The sequence below is a fragment of the Saccopteryx leptura genome, chromosome 5 (genome assembly GCF_036850995.1).
Source record: "Saccopteryx leptura isolate mSacLep1 chromosome 5, mSacLep1_pri_phased_curated, whole genome shotgun sequence".
Taxonomy (NCBI): domain Eukaryota; kingdom Metazoa; phylum Chordata; class Mammalia; order Chiroptera; family Emballonuridae; genus Saccopteryx; species Saccopteryx leptura.
This window is the reverse complement of record NC_089507.1, coordinates 186,015,399-186,039,086: the sequence shown is the minus strand read 5'-3', so window position 1 is coordinate 186,039,086 and position 23,688 is coordinate 186,015,399. Positions and strand designations below refer to the sequence as shown.

At 46.1% G+C, this 23,688-nt stretch overlaps 1 protein-coding gene across 2 annotated transcripts in view; it reads left to right on the top strand.

Annotated features, from left to right (window-relative positions):
• ISM1 (isthmin 1) overlaps positions 1-23,688 on the top strand; it is a 71,136-nt gene that overhangs the window by 29,526 nt on the left and 17,922 nt on the right. For both annotated transcript variants that reach the window (XM_066387122.1, XM_066387121.1), the window contains exon 2: positions 16,480-16,719. In XM_066387122.1, coding sequence (XP_066243219.1) covers positions 16,480-16,719 — 240 coding nt within the window. The remainder of the gene's footprint in view (positions 1-16,479; positions 16,720-23,688) is intronic.

Here is a 23,688-nt window from a genome sequence, read left to right as displayed (position 1 = left end):
TTATCCAATCAGGACCCAAACCTGTCTTTCCCCATGGGCCTGCCTGCCTGTGTCAGAGACAGATGCAGAGAGAGGGGGCGATCAGCTAGAGACCCTTTGCTGCCCCATTTGGGACACTTGCTACCTCAGCATGTGTGCTGAGGCTAGACTACACTGACGCTGAGAGAAGCTGAAGTTCACCCTCCTCCTCTGGGTTTTCATCTTTGCACCGTGAGCATTGATCACTGACGCCGTCTGACTCGGGAGCAGCTCCCTTCACCCAGGACACTGGAGTGTGAGGAGCTCTGCCCGCCCCCTCACAGTGCCCCCACTGGGGGGTCCCAGAGGACTGGGTGGCTGCCCAGGCTAGACTGGATGCCTTGGGGCTGATTTGCTAATTGCCTGACTACATCTCCCCGAGATAAAAGTGCACAACCATTTCCCGAGCACCTTTCCCTTTGCGAAAGTGACCCTCAGAATAACAGCTATGTAACTGTTCCTCAGCCAGTAACCCTCGTCTTCCCGGGCTAACGCCAAGGTTCTCAGATGTTAGCCCCATTCAGAATCCCTGAAGAGGCTGGTCAGACCACAGACTGGCGGCGTTAACCCCACAGACTCTGATATACAGGGGCATTTCAAATAGGTGCCCAGCTGATGCCGATGCTGCTGCTCTGAGGACCACACTTTGAGAACAACTAGGTTAAAGTGGTAACTCAGCATTGTCACCAGCTCTTCTGTGAGCTTGTTTAGGACATTGAGGAGGTCTTACAATTAAAAATTAAAACTGAGACTGACCAGGCAGTGGCGCAATGCGTAGAGCATCAACCTGGGACACTGAGGATGCAGGTTTAAAATCCTGAGGTTGCCAGCTTGAGCGCAGGCTCATCTGGTTTGAGCTCAGGGTCACTGGCTTGAGCGTGGGACCATAGACATGACCCCATGGTCTCTGGCTTGAGCCCTAAGGTCGCTGGCTTAAAACCCAAGGTCACTGGCTTGAGCCAGATGGAGCACGCCCAGTCAAGACACATATGATAAAGCAATCAATGAACAAATAGGGTGCTGCAACTATGAGTTGGTGCTTCTCATCTCTCTCCCCTCCTGTCTGTCTGTTCCTGTCTATCTGTCTCTCTCTCTCTAAAAATAAAAACATATAAAATAGAAATTAAAGTTAAAACACACATCCATATGAGTATATATAAATAAATATGTATGAATATTTATATAAGTATATAAACTTATAAATATATACTTATGTATACATTTTATATATACACAAATATGTATTTGTAGGTGCTTGTGTACACATACTTCTAAGTGTGTGTATTATAAATAAATATGTGTATATATATATGTATATATATGTAAAATCTTTGAATTCTTATTTGACACTGAAGAGAAACAAGCAGATTCAGGAAATGTTCAGTATCAGAATTGAATTCAAAAGAGAAAAATACCTGGGCCCCTATACCTCAGCTCCTGTGAGCCTCCTTTCTGTCCCTGCTTCAAATCCCTGCTGTCCCGTGGTGTCCACCAGGGCTGCTCTTCGGTGTACTTGCTGAACATTAAATGGTTAACTGGTCATACACAGGTGGCTGTTGTCATTGGTACCTTCAAAGCAGTCTCTACATTCTCCCTCTGGACAAAGGGAAGAGCCAGGCCCTGCTCATGACATCACTGTGCTATAGCATGTTGTGCCAGGACTTGGGGTCACTACACAGGTGGACATCAAGCCAGAATCTGAGCCAGAGAGATTTTTCTTCACCTCTGCCAGTGCTTCCCTCCATTCCCCCGCATCCTGGACCCAAATGTGTTCCAGAGATGTAGGGTGAGGCAGCTGTGCCCGTGCCCACTGGGCTTTGAAATCCTGCCTGTCCGTTCATTCATTAATCTATTCATTCGTTTAGTGAGATCCTGCTATGTACTGGGCTCTGGGCTAAAAGCCAAGGATACAGAAATGACAGAACGGACATAGTTATCTGTGTTCCAAGGAGCTGACATCCTGGTAGGAGCTGACGACAAAGAAGAAAGTAGAGTAATAAATAGAGTAATTTCAGCTTCTAATAACTACTGGACATGAAATAAACAGAGTGATGGAGGGAAACTGTTCAGGGAAGAGGGACAATTTCGGATGATCAGAGACGTTCTCCTTCTGGAGGTGAAGTTAAACTGGGACCTGACAGAGTGACAATGGCAGTTTGCACTAGGATAGTAGCAGAGGAATTTCAAAAGTGGACAAAGTACTCCTTTTGTCCCTAGATATGCATTTACTAGAAAAATTTAAGATGACTGTTATAATTTATCCCTTTGTGTAGGTGAGTTTACAGTTAAATTACTTTTTATGTGCCTTGATTAGCCAGAAACTGAACAAAAATGAATACACATTTAATAATATGTATAAATAGAATAAATGAAGTATTATAAGGTACAAAAGTAATGCAGAACAAGCTGAGATCAGGGAAGGCTTCCCAGAGAAGGCAGTATCTAAACAAGGTTTTAGAGGATGCATAGGAGTTTTAGGTTAATAAAGGAAAGGAAGGCTTCACAGGAGACAGAAAGAGGTGGGGCACGAGCGCATCTTTAGCCACTGCTTTGGGCAGACAATAGCCCTTTCTTCGGTGTGAATTTCAAACTCCATATGGCCCTCACCGGACTCTTGTGCCACACCCAAACTATATGGTATGCCTGGCAGCCCTGAACAGAACCACCGGGAGTCAATAGTGCCCACACCTATCAGCCTTTAAAATCCTGTTTGTTCATCCCTCCATGCATCCATCTATGCATCCATCCATCCGTCCATCCTTCCGTCTATCCATCTGTATGTCTGTCCATTCATCCATACATTTATCCAAAGAGCATTTATCAAGGTCCAGATTTTTTGTCAAGACTACAACTATAAAAGGAAAAGCTAATTTGTGTGATTCAGTCTTGGAAAACCACAGAGGGAAACAGGACAATGCCACCAAAGTAGCCAGTTCACTAGGAAGAGTGCCAAGCTGGGAGTCAGGAACCCCGGATCCTGGGCCCAGGCCAGATACACTCCCATCTCCTCTGGATCATATTCTATAAAAATAAGGGGTTGAATCCCAAACTACCCTGTGCTCAGTTCCTGCCATGCAGATCGGGTGTGACTACTCCCAGGACCAACTATGATATATTTTAATAGGGGATGGTGGAAATGAAAATAACTTTTAAACTCAAAAGACTAAAGCACTGACCCCCACCCTTCCTAAGGTGGGCCTCTTTGGTTGGGAGTGGTCTGGGTCCTTTCTCTGTATCTTGACCACTCTCTTTACACTGGGGTGGTTGGAAGAGATATTACCATTCTTCCTGTGACTTCAGACAACGCAGGCTGCCTTCTCTGTATTCACTGGCCCAGTGATAAAAGATGGTGGAGGTGGAGGTGTGGTTATGACTAGGGAAGAGAGGAGCTGGGCCTGAGGTGGAAAATATTCAAGAGAGAAAAACAGCCATAAGTCTTCTCCACAAACCTCATTTTATTCTGTTCACAAGTTTTCGTTACAGTACTTACCTTTCCCTGTTGGAATCATCTCACTTAGCATAATGGGCTCCGGGTTCATCCATTTTGTCACATGGCACAAATGGCAGGATATCCTTCTTTTTCTCATAAATACCCCATTGGATGTATGAACCACATTGTTTTTTATCCATTCAGGATAAATGGGGTATGGAGAATGAGAAGGAGTTTGAAAAACAGGAAAGGAGGTTAGATATGTGTGCTCAGTAATGAATAGGGAGAGAGGGGCCTGCCATCCCAGATGCCAGGGAAACGGGCCACCCACGGCCCACCTTCTCACCTGGCTCCCAGGGCTCTCAGTGGCCTGGTCCTCTCTGGAATTAAAAAGAAAAAGAAAAAAAAAAGATTAGGTTTTAGTTTCTGAGGAGAAAAAAAGAGAGAGGGCAAGATAACAATATAAACTGAGTACTAGGAAAGACCCACTGAGAAAGGGGAATAACAAAGGGTAAAAAGAAGTGATTTTACCACAGTGATTCTCCCCATTTTACAGATGAGATAACTGAGCCACAAGGAACTAATGTACCAAAGGTGGAGTCCCTCTTTTTTCAAATGCATTATTTCCCTTAATCCTCTGTTGTTCAGAAAAAAGCAGTAACAGAGAAGCTAGGTGTCTTTAAGAAATGGCTGTGACCTTGTCACTTGCTACTCCTCTCTGGTTCTATTTCCATTTTGTCTCTTTTGTGTTGTGGGCAGTTATGTAAGTTCTGAATGTAAGTAACATACATGCAGAGGAGCACAGATCACACATGAGTTTTCACAAAGTGAACATACCTGTAGATCAAGGAACAAAACATGGTTGGGGTCCCGAAAGCCCCCATCCCCACAAGGCCTTCCTTCCAGTCACTAACACCCTGAGGGTCAACACTGTCCTGACTTCTAACAGCATTGGTTAGTTTTGCCTGCTTTTGAACTTTATATGTAAAGAATCATAAGTTTTATGCTTCTTTGTGTCTGAATTCCTTTGTTCAACATTACGTTTCTGAAATCCATCAACTATGTTTCTTTCTGTGACTATTTTACATATATGTTTTACTTATACGTTCTTCTACAGATGGCCATTTGGGCCCCTGTCCTTTTCAGAGTTCACCGCAAATATTTAGAAGGTCTGAGGAAGGGTGTTGACCCCTATTGTCCAAAGCAGTATGTGTTGGCATGTTGGAAGCCTGGCTCTTGTGACCACCTTTCTGTGTTTTCTGCTTCCACTGGCCCACCCAATAGCTCCCTTAATGTTCACCAGAAGGCCTTTGTCCCATTTATTCCTGCTTCTTCCTTCATAAATTAGTCACCATCCATTTTATTTCATGCTTATTATCTCAGGGTTTTTTTTGTTGACCTAACTGACCCTGTGACGTTGTCAGTCTGCACAAGTCAAGAAGCGCTGAGCTAGTAAGAGTTTTCCTAAGAAAATGAGGCCAGGACTCCTCATCAGAGAAGTGGGAAGCAGAGTTGAGGATTCGATCAGTGATGTGCTTCAGGCCAGTGTTTGTGGAACCGTTACCCCTGGACGGGGCTGCCACTGGGAGAGGATGGGGACTTCAAGGTGGCTGCAGACACTCTCACTCTGAACGACTCCTCCAAGGAGCAATAGGACAGCATGGACAGAGGAAGGCACAGAGCGGCGGTGGCACCTCCTTACCAGCCCAAGGGCCTCACCACTTCAATCTTCTCATCCCGAGAACTGGGGTGCATGTGTCCACCTCAATGGATATTGTGATGATTAGATTTAATGTCCAGTGTCTGGCACTGGTGATGCTGTGTTCCCGCTGATGTGTCCTGTGTGCCCAGTAGCTTCTGTGTAAGTCTCTAGCTCCAGTGTTTGCCCTTCCATCCTAAGCTATGCCTTAGGGGCGTGGTCTGGATGTATTACATCAACAGGCTTCCTAGCCTTGGAAGAGGAGAGGGAGGTTGTAGTATTTAGTAAGCCCCCATGTCCTCCCCCAACACACACACACACACACACATCTCCCATTTAGGATAATGTTAACCTCTCCCCTTTCTTGCCCATTCACACCTGGGGGTGTACGATCTTCCTGACGTGATTGGCGCTGGGCACTCTAGCATCTTTGATGGGTGCCAGTCTCTGCCCAGACACCTGTAAATTGTTCCTTTATTAAACCCCCCTTAGTCACCCAGTACCTCAGGGACATCATTTCCTGCCCAGGTACAGACTGAAACACCCCAGCACCATGATGTCCATCGTGGGGAAGAGGCATCAATGTGCACATGTGTTCTCTGTCCCACCCCCTTTCGTTACCACCTCCCACAAGAAAACCACTGAGAATCTTGCTCTTTTCTCTTCTTGAACCACAGCCTCACCCCAGTTAGGATGAGCTCCCATGGGGAATGATTTTCATTGAGAACAAAACTGGGGTGTGCTTTTTTTCTCTCTAGGGCCAGACCAGGGAATTGTATGGGGACAGGGAGGTAATAACATGATTGAAAGGAGCATGAGTGCCTCCGACACTAGGCACTTGGTCTCCTGTCCTTCTACGGGGCCCCTCAGGCAGGAGAGCCCCAAGAGCAGGCCAGCTCACAAAGCATGCTTCTCCCTGCTGGTTTCAGCTGTGAGGGCATTGGACCCATGTCCACATGGAGGTCTTTGAGAGAAAAAGAAAGAACATAGTATGTTGACATTACAGAATCAATACATGGTGAGTTGTAGAATCATTATTAGGAGTCTGCCTGATTTTACTTCCTCATATTGAAAACTTCCACTGCTAAAGAATTTCTTACTTTTGACCTTGCATTTTATAGGTGTGTAAGCATTTCCTAACCTCCCCAATGGAGTCTGAAGTCCCTGAAAACAAAAGCCTTCCAAATATGATTTTTATGATATTAAGAACATATCTTAAAAAATACATCTAAAATGAATACTTTTCAAAGATTTATTTAGCTAATTAACAAGGGAACTAAGAAGATGCTGATGGCAGTTTAGAGTGAGAAACAGATAATTACAAAATCAGTTGGGAAAATCATGAGGAAGTAAATTTGTAAGCTAGAAATAAAACTGGTTATGTCCCAAAAGGCAAGAAGACACTTTTTATAAAAACCTCCCACTTTGGCAGTGCTGGTCAATCTAGTCCCTACCGCCCACTAGTGGGCATTCCAGCTTTCATGGTGGGCCAATCGCGGTGCCATTTTGTTGCTCTGCTACCGCCCACCATGAAAGCTGAAAGGCCCACTAGTGGGTGGTAGGGACTAGGTTGACCAGCACTGCAAAAGTGGGCGGTTTTTATAAAAAGTTTGACTACCCCTGCGTGAGTAAGCTTTGAGTTGTTCTCTTTTTTCTCTAAGTTTATATAATTGACGTATCACATCATATAAGTTTAAAGTGTACAACATAATGACTTTATACATATATATATGGTGAAGTGATTACCACAATAAATTTAGTTAGTATGCATCACCTCATATAGGTGCATTTTTTTTCTTTTAATGAGACCTTTTAATGAATTATTGTTTCAACTGGACAAAAAACATTTCTATTTCTATAGAATGCACATCTACAAGTGAGCATGTAACTTTTAGTCTGGGCCCTAAGTAACAAACAAACAAACAAAGGAACGGACATTCTCCCAGAGAATTAAACAATCATGGGCGGGCCTGCCATACCGTGCCCTAGGATGAACTGATAAATTTGCTATCAGCCTTTTGCTTCTTTTGCTTTATTTTAACAAGCCATGTGCAGAGCCCCAGGCACAAAGCACACCCCCAGGAAGGGTTTGTTGACCACAGCAAGTGCACCCCAAGGAGGACAAGCACCTCCACCGTTTAGGAAGAAGGGTTAGCCAAGCTAAGTCAAGGGCCCATAGTTGTGTCAGCAGCCCGCTTTCCAAGTGGAGATCAAACAGTTTCCATGGCGAGAACAGAACAGCAGTCCAGACAGGCACAGTCTGTCCAGGCAGGAGGGAGAGGGGGCCATCCTGGGGGCTGCAGCTTGCTCTTCACCTCAAGTCGCCGCTAGTCTATGGTAGCACTCTCATGGTCTCATGGTGTCAGTAAGGGTTCCCAATAAATGAACATTGCTAGTTTCTGACAGCCCACAGGGCTATCCAGGTGCCTCCTAAACGTGGAGGGAGAACTGTTAAGGCTGCACTCAGAATATTTGAAAGCCTGTCAGCGAGACTGTTAGCTAAGGAGCACATGTAAATGACAGAACCAGTGTGGGAGGGACTCCCCAGCTTGGAGTCAGCAGGCGGGGGCATCGGAGAAAGGGAAGGTGCTCTGGTCATTGAAGACAGCAGTTATGTTGTCTGCCTTTAGAACTATCCGGTTCTGTTTAATCTCCCAATCCTCAAGTTGATGTTTTCAGCATTTGGGATAAGTTCATTGTTGGAAAATAATTTCTCCAGAACAAGTGTCTTTTGAGGGTTTCATTTCGAGGATGTCAGAACTGAATGGGTTGAGAGGTTTTCTGCAGTTCCTATTTTTCCTCACCGTGTCCATTTTACAGGAGAGATAACTGAAGTCCTGTGTCAGTTAGCTTTCCCTGTGTAACAAACCAGTCTGAACTTATTAGCTTAAAACCAGAAATATTTATTATTTCTCATTGTTCTATGGGTCAACTGGGTGGTTCTTCTAGTCTGGGTTGGCTCACTGGGGCTGGATGGTCTAGGATGGTCTCCATTTGAGTGACTGGTCATTGGCTGGCTGGTTGGTCTGGGGCAGATTATCTTTATTTCACATGTGTCTCATCACCCTGTAGGTTAGCTCAGGCCTTTTCACACAGTAGTCCTAGGATTCCAAAGAGCAGTAAAAATAGGCAAGACCCAATACACAAGCACTTGTCTGTGCTTACTGTTGTCTATTGGTCAAAGTAAGTCACATGACCGAGTGCCAAGCCTATGGGAGGCAACACCCAAAGCATGGATATTTAAAGAGAAAGAATTTGTGAACACTTTTGCAAACCAATCTAACACAGGTAGAGGTACTGTATCAGAGAGATCTGTCATAGGTTTCAATGACAAGTCTTGATTTGGGGTTTTGAGAGAAATCCATCTTCTTAATTAAAGTAATAAACTGGGCAAGGGTCCCCAGGGCCACCCCACCGCAGAGTAACCTCGGAACTTCGCCATCCCATGCTCTTTGGCTTGCCTTCCAGGTTCTGCCTTCCAACAGCAGAACACCAGCCTTGATATAGGCCTTGAGTACCCCCCATTCCATGTGGCGATATGCAGAATGACTTCAGGGACTATTAGCTTCCTGGGCCTCCTTGTGTTCAACACACTCCCCTTCTGATCAGAGGAGGACTTAGATAGTTGGGCCATTTGGGCATACTATTAATTTGGTGCCTCTACAAATTGGCTCCCAGATAGTTACCACTTTTCAGAAATGGAGAAAACATAACTTGAAAATTCCTCAATAATCCAGTCCTTAAACATTTGCTCACAGTTTGATTTAAAAGGAGGCTGAGATCCACACAGCTGGGAGCAGGGATCAAAGCCCCCTGGTGGCCACCCTGCTCTTTATAGCCCAGAGCAAGTTAGCTCTGCCCTCAAATTCAAATACCCCCCTCAGCAGACAAAGCCCTCCCTTAGCACACTGTTAAGGAGGGTTTCTCTCATACCCCCCAAGAGACCTATTAAAATGCTCCTTCTAGGCAAGCCCACCATTCCCCCAGAGAAGAGTTCTGGGAAATACAATTTCTCCATCTTCTTACATTTACAAAGATGTTTTAGATGATGAGTAAAGTTTTCTTTGGCCAATTTGGCTTTCCACCCTTGTATTCTACTTCTTACATGTTTTCTTAGACTTGAAAGACTAGTTCATGTTTCTTTTCTGTTCATTCTTTCGCCTCACAGGACATAAAGGAAATGGGTCCTGGAGAGTTCCCACTCTGTTTTCTTTGCCAGCAGTGGAGAAAGCACAACTTGAAAAATCACCAATAATCCGCACATTTTCAAGATCAAAGCTGTTTACAGAAGTATCCCAGGCGAGCCAGTGGGGTGTTGACTTCCATTTTGTCAGCTGGCCCCAAGAGCCTTCAATTAAGAAAGAAGCCCAGGGGAGGGTGGCCCACACTAGTGGCCCCTTCCCCTGTGGAACCCACGTCCTGCCCAAATGCAAGGAGTTGCCCACCCTTCATTTCTTCTGAAGTGTCGACTGAGATCATAAGCAGGGTCATTCCCAAGCCCTAAAATAAACATGCTTATGATACATTCTGCCAGTAGAACGAGAGATTCCTCAGCTTTTAGTCAGGCTTTCAACAGAAGGCTCCATTGCCAACCAAGACACAACTGTCCTGCATTCTTCAAACACGCTGTGCTTGCGTCACCAGCTCTTAGAGTTGGCTTCAAGGTCCCACACCAAGAACTGATGCTCATTTCTGGCCATCTCCCCTCTGCCAGGAACTTGCATTTTCATCCTCGCTAGAAAATAGAGCCACTGATGTGCGTGCTCTGTTCCTGATGCCTTCGGGGAGTGACTCCATCACACACAGGTAGAGCAATCAGGTGGCCGACCTTGGTCTTGCGTGACAGTGTGTGTTTCTTCCCCTGGCTCCTGCTTACCCCTTCCAGAACAAGACTCCCCCCCCCCCCCCCCCCACAGCCACTCCTACGGTCCTACGGTGATGGTCCTGAGCCCCAAGGGCAAGTACACCCCCTGGGAAAGCGGATTTTCCAGTCTGAAATTCAGTTTGTTCTCTCTCTTGGTTTTCTCCTCCAAGGGGATCCTTGCTCCCCAGTCATATGTAAAGATCATCAGTGTGCCCTTTTATTCTTTTCTCTCCCCTAGCAGAGAAACTTCTGTGCTTCCCTTTGAAAATACCACCAATGGCATTCTTGAACTTATTTTTAGACATGTGGAAGTGTTCCAGACAAAAATCGATGCCCGTCACAGATAAAACCCTGAGTGTGTTTATCGTGGGTAGAAGCAAACGGAGTGTTTAATGTGGAAGGAGCACAGCCATATGCCTGGGTGCAGCATGGCTTCCTTTAATCTGGAAAAAAGGAAACAAGCATTGTCGATAATAATATGCAGATGTCCAGCCCCAAATGAGGACATATTGCTAATTAGCTATATTGTTAGTATGTTTTAAGGAGAGAGGCTGCAGTGACGTTAATTATAATCTCTGTTGTTTGTTGTTCAAAGTCTATGAGACCAAAAGCATTGCTAATAATATCTTCTTTAATATCTTCAATAGAAGATTCCCAGATTTTTTTCTTCTTTAGAATCCCACATAAAAGCCACATGAGGGGTAATGAGGTCTATAGCCTGAGTCTAATTAAAACAAAATCTGACTAGGCCTGTGGCCATCATTATCATCAAGTAGTACTTATTGGGGCCTCCTGAGCCTGTGGAATGGGAGGGTGTGGGGTTTGGGATTGCAGATACGGCCAGTTCTCTGCCCTCCAGAGATCTGCCATCCCGTCGGCCTCCAAGAGGTCGGCCTGGTTGTGTTACCGTGGGAACACTTACCACAGCCTATTTAAAAAAAAATCAGCAAAACTGTCCTAGCCAGCCACAATTTGTTACTAGTTTGTGCCTCTTCTGGAGGTGCTGCAAGTGGTCGGCTCAGGCCTGTTTTCACACACCAGCGTTTGGCGGATGTTTGCAGAATAGGGCAGGTGGCTGTTTGCCGCCTGAGACACGATGCTTAGCAGGCTATTTCCAAATGTGGACCCCATCACCCATTTGTACAACATGATCTCCCCCCCTGGAGCCGACTGCCCTAACTGGCCCTGAGTCTTGGTCTTCAGAAATCCCCTCCCTCTCCCTCTGCCTGAGCCAAATGACTAGCTGGGAACTCTGACCATCATGACCAGTTTGACCTTGATGTGGCTTTGGTGATCCACCTTGGTCGCAAGGATTGCTGAAATGAGCCATGCAGGGGATGAAGTCAGTGCTTGGGTGTCCTTGGTCTTGGGCCAGTGATGTCCTGGGGAGAAAGGACATAAATAATAAAGCACCTTGGCTTCATCTAAGAAGTCCCCAGTCTATAGATGAAAGATTTTCTCTTTTAGTTTCGCTTGGCATAGCTTTCCCAGGGGAATTTAGGGCCAACTATGGAGAGCAAGGGAGGAGAGAAGACATCCCAACACAGATAGCTTCAGTCAGTAAGCCTCCAAATGACCCAGGGAATGCCACCAGGGAAGGGGTGGCCCAGTGGAAAAGTCCCCACACATTATGATAGAAAGCTTTCAGATCAACAGCACTGGGTCTGACACTGGAGTGTGGAGCTTGGCATTGATAGTGTTTAACTCGGTGGTCTCTTACTAAGACAGCAGAGTGGCCTGCATCCTAGCAACCACTGCATTCCAGCTCTGATATCCTTCGGGTCCCTGCACCAGGTCCTGGGGAGCCCCCCACCCACCATTTCCTTTCTCCTGCCGTAGTCACTGGCCCACCTCCCCTCTGCTCTCCTCTCCTCACCTGCTGCACTTCTACTCACCTTTTCAATCTCAGCTCTAATATGGCTTCTTCAAGAAAACCTTTATTTCTAACACCTGTGTTCAAAGTAAGAAGGGTCATAATTCCTACCTTGAATGGTGACAGTAGTTTTTCTGTCTTTCTTCTGTGAGTACGACATGCTCAGAGGTTTTCATAGATCCCATGTGTGGTGGTCAACAGTAGACTTTTTGTTTTGATGCCCAAATTGTCTAATCTTTGTGCAATGGGGCCCCTTCAAGCTGGCTCCTGTGTTCTTTAAAGAAGACACCGTTCACCTGACCTGGCAGTGGCACAGTGGATAGAGCATCAAACTGGGATGTAGAGGAACCAGGTTCAAAACCCTAAGGTTGCCAGTTTGAGCGTGGGCTCATTCAGCTTGAGCGGAGGCCCACCAGATTTAGCGCGGGGTCGCTAGCTTGAGCGTGGGATCATAGACATGACTCCATGGTTGCTGGCTTGCAGCCCAAGGTCTCTGGCTTGAGCCCAAGGATGCTGGCTTGAGTAAGGGGTCACTTGCTCTGCTGTAGCCCCCGGTCAAGGCACATTTGAGAAAGCAATCACTGAACAACCAAGGAGCTACAATGAAGAATTGACACTTCTCATCTCTCTCCCTTCCTGTCTGTCTGTCCTTATCTGTCCCTCTCTCTGACTCTCTCTGTCTCTGTCAAAAATTTAAAAAAATTAAAATTAAAAAAAAAGAGAACACCATTCATCACTAAAATCTCCCTTGCTTTGTGATACAGTAAAGTACCTCAAACTCACCTATACTTTCCTGCCCACGCTCTGGAATCAGCCATTTACTTTCCCAGGGACCTCTGATTCCTTTTAGTGAGGGCAAGCTCTTGGCCATTTAAGACAGTGTTTTAGGACAAATTAAAGGAAATATTACATTGCACAATGAGTAATTTCATATATGGATGCTGTTCAATGAGAGGACTCTGAGTGTGTATGGAGATGGGTACAGATGGCAGAGTTGGCATTGGGTATTAAGAAAGTTAGCGACACAGTTGACATCTGGTTGCCACTGTGAAGTTACCATGATGGTTCACTAAATGCCAGGACTGGTATGTAAGCCATAATAAGATATCTTCCCCATCATAGGACTTCCAATTTCTGAAGAGTTTGGGGGCATGAGTTTTATCCAAAGTTTATAGATAAATGTGCTTTGGTGGAGATGCAAGAGTAATTCAGATCTACAGAGACTGTGATTAGCATTTTTTTTATTTCTTCCCATCCTCCAAATCTTTTACAAGCACTGAACTTGGTGGGGGTGGCGGGGGCGGTGAAGGGTATGGGCAGGGAAAGGAGCGGATTGGAGAAAGATGGAAAAAAGCCACAACTGCATGCCTAACTCAAGCCAAAACATACTTTAGCCTCAGTCCATTCCCGGCAGAGGCACTTGTGGCCTATATTGTTCAGCCAATCACCTAACTCTATACTTCTCTTTCAATGTGTTGATACAACCCAACCTGAGATATCTTGACCATCCTGCTGGGATGGTACAGGACTCTCCATATAGTCTGCTCTGTTTTTCATGGGGTCGCTGAGCCACAGAGTCATTAAAGGGTTTTTTTTCTTGGTCCATGGCTGAGCTGGATCACTCTGTGGTGAAGTATCTCCCACCAGGAAAAATTCCAGAGCCAGATCAAGAAAACAACGAGATGCGAGTCTTGTTTTTTCAGCCTTCTAAGCAAAATGCCAAATAGCAGCAAAAATACACTTCTTATCTCTTCTTCTAAAATATGTTCTAACTCAGGGGTCGGGAGCCTATGGCTCGCGAGCCAGATGTGGCTCTTTTGATGGCTGCATCTGGCTCACAGACAAATCTTTAATAAAAAAGATAATAATGTTAAAAATATAAAACATTCTCATGTATTACAATCCATTCATTTCCTACGGCTCATGATCATGGTCGTGGGTGGCTGGAGCCAATCACAGCTGTCCTCCAGGACAACACTGAATTTTTATTGGATAATGAGTAAAGTACATGGGTCGTTGTATGGCTCTCACAAAATTACATTTTAAAATATGTGGCGTTCATGGCTCTCTCAGCCAAAAAGGTTCCTGACCCCTGTTCTAGCAGGAAAAAGAGTCCTCCATCATAGCAGAAAGCAAGCTTCATTTTCAACCCAATTAAGTAGGAGCTCCCATTTACTACAATGCCATTAGGGCTGGATTTGCAGGGAATTCTTTAAACAACTGGCAAGCAAGTCCTGGGCCCCCTTCTGAGACTTATATTCCCTAATGCTGTGCAACAAATTTTCCTTGAGAATCTAACTGCCCCCACTAATGCTGGTGGGGAAGTTTTGGGGTTGGAGATCCAGGCAGAAAAGCAAAGGAACGATTGCATTTAGTTACTTCCCTTTGGGATGTGATAGAGGTCTTGTGTTGAGAAAAGACATAGTATGTGCTCTCGCTTTCTATCTCTGCATGCACTGGACTCTGTCTCAGTATAAGACATTTGGCTCCCGTTGAGTCGAGCAGCCCTGGGGATGACAGGCCAATTCCCTCTATGAGATTTGCCAGGAGACAGCAACCATGACAGAGAGGGGGCTGGAAAGGTGAACAAAGACACTGCCCCGGGCCACATCTCCTGAGCAAAAGAGAGAGGGCAGGCAAAAACACGCTGGGAGCACCCAGCAACCCCTCCGCAACTCTGTGTTATAAAGAGGAGACCGCAGACGTGCCGTCTATCTCAGCCTTCTCCTTGGCCTCTGGGAATGTCCACAAAGCTGGTCTCTGTGCAAACGGGATTACCCCTCAGCCCGATTCCTGTTTAAAGAGATAGGAGAATCCATTCCCTCATGTTAGCTCTCTAAGAAGGTATTTATCCGCTGCATGAGTTTCATCCCAGGGCCATTCTTGACCTTGGGGATTCAGAGTCAGGAGTGTTTTGATCCCAGCTGTAACCCTTTGGCTGGGTCAGAAGCACTGTGGTGGGGGCGGGGCGTGTGTGTGGAGACAGTGTGCTGGAATATACGCTCCAAACCCCAGAACATGCCCAAGAATAACAAGAACATTAACCACTCGCCCAAGGGCTGGTGAAATTCTATCTCCACCTCTCCCTCAACCAGTAAACATGAAAATGCCAACCCCAAAGGAGTGCAGGAAGCCTCCAACGTGAGGTCCGGAGAGAATGCGAGGAGAAGGGCTGGTTTGGGAAAGAGGTCCAGCAATTTCTACACTCTTCAATCACTGGAAAAATTTCCCCCAAGTGACAACTCAATAGAGACATTCTTCGCGAGCTGGGAAAAACAACAGACTTGCACTTTTCAGAATACAGTCATTAAATGTTTGGAATCCTTATCTTCATCTCCTGCTGTTCCTCCCTCCCTCGCTCTATACCTGCCTCACTGGCCTTCCTCCTGCCCCTCAGTGAGCCACGTTCATACCCACCTTGGGACTGTCTCACTCGTTAGTGCCTCGACTAGAATGTTCTCCTGCAGATCTTTGCAGGCTGCCTTCTTCTCCTGTTCAAGTCTCATGTCAGATGTTACCTTCTCAGAGAACTGTCCCCTCACTACCTGTCTAATGGTCTCCCTGGCTGCTCTCTAACATTTCCCTTTTTCTTTTCTTCTTAGCAGTCACACTCTCTGATCGGATTTTATTTATGTATTCATGTAGTTATTGTCTGTTCCCCTCAACTAGATGTGCATTCCAAGAGAACAGGGCCCGTGTCTGTCTCGTTTATGACTGTATCTCTTGTGCCTAGCATGTGGTTGGCATTTGTTGATTGGATGGATAGAATGGGAGGAAGGGTGGGAGGGAAGAAGGAAGGAAAGAAGGAAGGAGGGAAGGAGGGAGGGAGGGAAAGAGGGAGGGAAGGAAGGAAGGAAGGGAGGGAGGGAAGGAAGAAGGGAGGAGGGAGGGAGGGAGGGAGGGAGGGAAGGAAGGAAGAAAGGAAGGAGGGAAGGAAGGAAGGAAGGAAGGAAGGAAGGAAGGAAGGAAGGAAGGAAGGAAGGAAGGAGGGAAGGAGGGAGGGAGGAAGGGAGGGAAGGAAGGGAGGGAGGGAAGGAGGGGGAGGGGATGGATAAATGAATGAATGAGTGAATGAATCAATGAATATAATCAATGATTTGGCTGAAGTATTTTGTGCAGTGTGGTCAGATCTTTTACTCCATGATCCCCACCAATGAAAGAAACTCTGGACTACAGGGTTATAACTAAAGCCAGAGTGGTTCATCAGTTGAAGCTGTGAAAAGGAAACCATAATTTGATTCCAATTCTAAATGAGCACCTACTGTCCTTCAAAATAGTACTTGTATGTGTGTGTGTGTGTGTGTGTGTGTGTGTGTGTGTGTGTGTGTGTGTTGATGTGTGTAATGTTTAATAAATAGCCCATAACTCATTTACCCTCAGAAAATTCCCAAGTAGCAGGTTGCAGGAAGTGTCCTGATGATTTGGCTTATCAAAGATGGAGACAGTAAACCACAGGGCCATGAAAATGAATTGGGAATACCATCCTGGCTTATCCAGCCACTGCAGTTGTCCTTGCTCCTGAGTTTAATGGACCATTAAGGGTGGCATTTTTTAATCATGTCCTATTTATTTGTTCATTTCCTTGTTTGTTTTAGAATAACCTCAATGTGGAAAGTGATGCTACATCAGAAAGCAGCTTTCCTTTCTCCCGAGAAGCCCCAGCGGAGCATCTGGACCACCAGGCTGCACACCAGCCCCTCCCCAGACAGCGATTCCAGCCAGGCACTGGGCACCCTTCACTGCAAAGAGATGGTCCAAGATCTTTCCTCCTTGATCTGCCAAACTTTCCAGATCTTTCCAAAGCTGATATCAACGGGCAGAATCCAAACATCCAGGTAAGACATAGCAGCAGAAAGGTGGAAGAAAATGAAACAGTCTGTCTCTTTGTTTCCTGACCTGATTTCAGAGCAACTACCACCTACCTCACTTTCTTTTTTAAGCTCTTAGTGAATCCTGCTTATTGTCATGTTATCTCTATAGATAATATGTGATAAATATACATATGAGCAGTGTTGTATTTTGTCTAGGTAGAACCCTTGATTGTGAGATGAATGAATGAATGAATGATTGTGCATCTTTATTTGATAAACCACTAAAAAAAGAAAACATTGCTAATTAAAGTATGATACACCGACAATTATTAGATAGAGGCATTGTTTTCAGAGGCATTGAAATGTCAAAACAAAGCAACACAAAATAATATGCCCTGAAACTGATGAAATATGGCCGCTATGGGGAAGGGCTAATCTAACACGTGAGTAGACGAGGCAAATCGCAGTCTGGTTTCACAGGTACTCAGAAGTTTCTCTCCTTCAAACGCCTCTCTAGCTTGCCTTGGACACCAGAAATTCCTTAAGGATGTGACAGCACTCCAGTTCTAAATAGTAAATGACTGATAAAAAAAAATTGGGGGAGTAAGAGGAAGGGCAGTGAGAACAGAAGTTCCTAAGTGAGAGATGAACATAACTGAGATAGAATGAGAGGAAGCCGAGGGAAGTAGAAGGCTATGCAAAGGGGGTGCCTGGGATTGAAAAGGATAATACTCCTCTGCACTGAAATAGCCCAGTAGACTGCGCAAAGCAAATGTTGATCCGATTTGACTCTCCCAACACCCTGATGAAGCACAAGTCATTTTCCCAATGTTAATCAATAATGCAATCAGTACTCAGAAAGCCACTGTTTGGTGTGCCCAAGGTCCCATGGTACCACAGTAGTTGGGGGCTCAAATCTAGGCTCTCCAGCTCCCAGGAATACTCACCCCTCAAGTTTGTGATTCAGAGACAAACTCTCCATTTTGGATTTTGCTTGGACCTCCCTCTAGTTCTTCCCAGAGATGGTCCCTGAGAGCTGAGGGAGGCTCCTTCTGGCGGCGACCCAGTCCCGGGGCAGCTCCTGCTGTCCGCCTGCTGCCTCGCTCTTCAGCTTTGTTCTCAACTCTTTCCATTTGGGGAGGGACAGCGTTTCCTCATTCTTCCTCTCTGCATCAAATTACAATTAGTTTACACGGCAGAAACTTCCTGAACCTGACCCCAGAGCAATTGATCCTTAATTAACTTAACTGTCTCTCTCTCCAGACTGACACTCTCTGCATGACATCATTTTAGATCAGGTTTCCTTGGCCCTGAGTTGCTTTGCTCATACCACCAGCGTCATGGTGGCTAACGGGTGTCACTGAGAACACACCTCATTTAGAGAACATTGGCCAACCCCTCCTGTGTATAAAATGCTATGCTAGGTGCTGGGGAAATTCAGATATGTAAGGCCTTTTTCCTCCGTGAAATGGCATAGGGGTGAAAATCCTAGCTGCCACCAGAGACAGTGCCGGAGGGGTCACGGAGACCAAGGAGGCAAATCTGTGTTCCACAGGGGCGGGGGGTGGGGGGCAGATTGCACAGATGGGGATTGTGGGGCGGGCGGGCAGTGTTGACAGTGCAGAGCTGGAAAAGGTTTGGGAGGTGACTCTGATGACCCATGCATGGAAATCTCTGCGTGCCTCCAAGTAATATGTCTGAGGACTCTTATATTGTTCTAATTGATTAATTGGAAGAAAACAACAACAACAACAAAAACAGGCCTTTTGCTCCACTGCCCTCTCTCCAGGAACTGGCCAGATGGCTCTCTGATAAAGAACAAAGGATCCACCTGGAGAAGGTGCAGACTGGGAAAACAAATAAATAAAAGCGCGAACATCTCCTTACTGTTGCTCCAAATCACTCCCCGTCATGCTTTCATCTACTGGAAGCGATCTCTCCCTGTTCACAGATTATAAGGGCCGGACAGCCCTTACCCCAAAGTGCTCAGGTCATGCCTGGAACAATTTTAGGCTTGCTGCGGCTCCTGTTTTGTTTTTTTTTTCCCCAGAGGTAGGTTATGTCACTGGGGGACTCAATGCTAAGGACTGAGCTATTAGTGTAATAGGTTTTAAAATTCCTAATGTAAAGTTACGAGAACATGCCTGGTTCCAGGGGAATGCAAGGCTTCAGGGAGTGCTTCCCCTCATCGAAACGTCACTAAGTACTTGGGCCTTCACCGAAGAATTAAATTTCTCAGGATTCCCCTTTCTCCCCGATAAATTCCTCCATCAGGAAACCCTCAAATTCCACCTATACCTCACTGGGACCCTTTTGAAATATTACCTAAATGTTAGGGAACGACAGTGGTGCAAAGGCAGTCGGGGCCCAAGGAGCTGGGAAACCCACATTACTTATCCAAAGAGAAGCAGAGGGCAACCGGGGGGGGGGGGCACTAAGCCCTCTGCAGCCCGTGCGATGGGGCTGGGCAGGAGCTCAGGAGAGCAGTCAAGTTCGCAACTCATTTGCAGTCACAATAAGCGGTGTTGTTCGGCCAGATGGGAGGTAAAGAATGCACCGGAGCAGTTTCACCTGGCCTCCTGAGAGCTGAGGGGGCTGTCGGGGCTTATTGGTGTGGAGGAGAATCCCGTAGCGAGGTGAGCGCACAGAACTAAAGGCAGGGTGAGTTAGGAGAAGGCCACACGTGGTTCTCCCTGGCAAAGCCTCTCGGGCTTTTATCAGGTGCGGCTCCCCACGCGCTGTCACAAAGGCGCGGCTGCAGAGAAGACACAGGCGGAGATTATTCGCCCTCCTCTCCTCTGAGACCCCAAGCCACCTGCTCATGTAGACTGGTAACAGGTGAACAGTAACAATGGGTGCTTTGTTTTCGCTCTCTCTTACCTCCCACCCCAGCACAGGAACCAGAAGTTCACCTCCAGGTGCTGCTTCTGAAAGAAATGCTTTGGAGCCCAGGGCTGGAAGAGGAACAGGGCCACTCCTATGAGGTCCCCATACTTTTCTTGAGTTACCCTTTGAACAGCAAAAAATCACCATAGCCCCCAAGAGCACAGGTTTTCCCATAGCTCCAACTATCAGGGTTATTGGCAGAATGGATTAGAAACTAATGAGACTCCAACCCAGATACCATGAAAGTCAAAACCCCCCAAAAGACTAGGCAACATCACCTTTTCGCCCACTGCCCGGTCAGGTCAGCCCCTTCCTCTTTGCACAATCCCTGCATCGTTTAACCTTCCGCAGGCACTACGGAGGGCTGGGGCGGCCCGTGTTTTCTTGATCATTGACCTGTTGTCTCTAAAGCAAAGAAAAGTGAGCTGTACTTCTGGCCTTCCCTTTCTAGAAGACTCTGAAAGATTAATGTCAGTCACTCAAAAGGATGTTCAAAGAAAGAAAGAAGCGGCTACTACCACTGGGAGTCCCGGCCCTAGGTCTGCGTGTAAGTGTGTGTGAATGCACGTACACACGGGCGTGCATGCGCGTACACACACACAGGGCTGGCCACACAGCCCCATGCACCACTGCCCTTGACTAAACCAGTTCCCCGGTGGTCCTTTAACGATGAGGTGCTTCCGAACAGGGGGCGATGGTTTCCGTGTTGGCAGCCGGAGCCCCTTCCTGCAAGCACTGCTCTTTTGTTGAAACCCACTGGTTTGACAGGGGCGGATTCAGCCAAGCAAACAGCCCTGCTGGTCACCGAGGTCCCCTGAAAGCATTTTCTCTCCCTGGGGAGCAGAGCGAAGACAGGTGAAGGACGATCAGCGGGCTGGTTTCCGCTGCCAGGGCCCCCACCCCCCACCCCCACCTCCGGGCCGGACTCCTCCTCCCCTGGCAACCTGCCCCTCACCCCCCTCCCCGTTTATCCCTGACTGGAGCCGGGGAGCTGAACAGGAATCCGATACCCCTCTCTCTGAGCCACCCGCAACCCCTCCAGTGTCTGGAAGTGTTTCCCACGCCCCAGGGCTGGGGTCCTCTGTCCCTCCTGCCGAACAGCCCACACTTCCAAAGTGACAATGCTGAGCCCAGGCAAGGGGCCACATCCCTCTTGGGCCTCTTGACTTTTAGGAAGGGAAATCCTTTAAAAAGCCCTGCTTTGTACAGCCTTTTTTTTTTTTTTTAAACCCCCGTAAGCCAGGTGGCCTCTCTCCCAAGTGGCCCAGGCTCTCCACTTTGAGGCTGGCTTCAGGCTGTGGAAGTGAGTGGGAGAAAAATGCGCGAAATTGAAAGAGATCGCCTCAAACTCCTGAAACCGATCTCCATATTAAATTTAAAACAATACTAGAAGTTGGGTTTTGTTCAAATAAATAAATAAGTAAATCGTGCAGGAAAGAAACTCGATCCCCTCAGGACAAGTTAGACGTGAACTTTAATGTCTTTGGCTGGAGTTTTGGTCTGTAGCTGATGGTCAGATAACAAAGACAAAAATCTCTAAAATAAACTCATTATTAGGCTTACTGCATCCATTCATTCCCACAGTAGCTAGTTGTCACAACCTACTATTTCTCTGTTCTAGATCAAGCTGAGATTAGGATTCATTTCAACCAATATACTTATTTCTTTTCTTCCACTGAGAAAGAGTTTAAAATAGTCATTTAGAGGCCTTTCTTTTTCTTACTCAGGTGTACTTACATGGCCACAGGCCTCTTGAGTGCCACAAGATACAATCAAACAAGCTGGCCGGACTCTAAATGTCATACGTGCTTCTATTTCTGATGCCCCTCCCCCCTTTTTCTCTGATAAACTCTAGGAATAGCAGGTTTGGCGGCATAACGATCGAGAAATTTCTATGCTCAAGACAGGGCCCACACATCCATGGGAACAACAAGCCTGTAATGTTCAGATCCTCAGCAGCCTCTGTGGCTTTGCGCAGGTTGCTTGACCTTTCTATGCCTCAGTTTCCTTGCCTGTAAATTCAAAATGGCAATGCCACCTATGATTACTTATATGGTACAATCCTACCCAGGAGGAGGGTTGTTTGGAGGATTAAGAGAGAGCGGCGCGGGAAACGCTTAGTACAGGCTAGCTGATAAACTTCCCCAAAAGAGTAGATGCCAGTATGTGACAACAGTGTAATGAAGATGACAGAGGCAATGTGTCTGAAACAACTGGAAATCAGAAGAGCTGGCTTTGAGATCAGCTCTACATTTTCCTCGCTGTTCATCTCAGTAAACTGAATTCTCCAAGCCAGTCTCTATGCCTAAAATGTAGGTCTAACTTCTGTGGAGCAAGCCATAATGTCTGGGCAAGCAGGCAGCATGTGTCAAAGCATTAATGACAGTTAGCCGGGGTAGCCGGAGCTGTTTTTGGAGCATTATTGAGTCTGAAAGAGACAGAGTATATATTCTTCTGGTCCATTTTGTCTTCTTTCTGTAGCAGTTGTCAAAGAAGGAGGGTGTGTCATCTGGGGCCTAATTTTCCACTGAAGACTATCTTCCTGATGCCGGATGTCTGTGTTCCTGAGGAATCCATTCAGAGCTTAGTTTACTGTCTGAGAAATACTGACCCATGCCTGCCCAGTCACCAAGCTCGCAAGGTTTACAGGGCCAACAAGCTAGAAGAATCTCGAAGAGTCTCCTGAGTTCAGAAGATGAAGGTTTTTGTATTTTGTGCTTTGTTATCAGTTAAACTTGATAATTGTGTTCATTTCCCTATGGAAAGTGCTTTACAGAAAAGATATAAAGCGTTTGTTTTAATTATCAAGAGGAAAATGAAACTGGTAACGTGACATAGGAGCCTCATTTCCTGATTTTGGACAGAATTCTCCCAAATTGGCATGGATTTTGAACTCTTGTTTCTCAAAGCTGATGAGATTTTGCCAGGGGTTGGGCTTGGATATGTTGAAAGAGTTTTTCTTTCTTTTATTGTCTTGACTCATGGTGTGGAAAAGTCCAGAAGAAACAAATACACTAAGATACTTTAACCATGTGCATTAAGGGAGAGAAAGGATGGTACGATCTAGAGTCTTTATCAGCTTGGAAATCTGCTGTGTTCACTCCCACACCTTAAGCTCATCACATCGATTATTGTTCAAGACATTTTTATAAAAGGCCTCTTTGAGGCTAAAGAACATGTAAGTAGAATGAGAGCAACAGGAAACATAAAACTAATCCCCATCATTCGAGAAGTCATTGATCATGCTCATTAAGTCTTTTTAATTGTATGCCTATAAAATTTCAGCTTCAAGATTAGATTTCTCCTTTTGATATCAGTATGCGGTTTCCACGTGAACTGGAGGGAATGGTGGATCCTAAGCTTTCTGTGGGGGGTTTTTGGTTTGTTTTTTTTTGTTTTGTTTTGTTTTTAATTCAGTTGAGGTAGCGGCTAGAAATTAAAGGGGAAAAAGAAACCTCTAAACTGTTGAGATTTAGTCATCGATATAGTTTTTGGAGTAAATTCGTATTTTGCTACTCATTGCCTGGCCGGGCAACACATCTATTTTGTTTGGATCTGAGCACCAGTTTGGAAGAAAAAGAATTCTATTGACGGTAATAGCTTAAAACATGAAATTGTTTTTTTTCCCAACTTGGAGAAATTGCAGGGCACGTTTTGTTTAGGCAATCCCTTTGACTCCAGTCTGAATACAAACGGAATACCAAAACCGTTGGGCGTGTTCCCCTTTATCTCCTACCCGGAGACTGATTTCATTACGATAATTGCAGGCTTGCCTGGCTCTTGGCAGCTTCTCCACTCCAAGACCCTTAACAGCCTTGCAGGCGATTGTCAAGGCTCAGTTGTTCTGTCTGCCGGCAGAGGGGGATGGGACTGCAGGGGAGAAAGGTTCTGTCCCCAGAGGCTCAGCGGTGTCCTGCCACTGCCCGGCTGTGCACTCCTTCTGCGCTTGTCCTTCCAGGGTTGCGTGTGGGTCCCAGTCACTGTCACTTCCCCCGGCAACCACCCATTCTAGCAAACAGCAATGATGCATTCATTTTCTTCTCTTCCTGGGATTACTAAAAGTTCCATGATTATGTATAAATATGCAAGGGATTCTTACAAAATGGG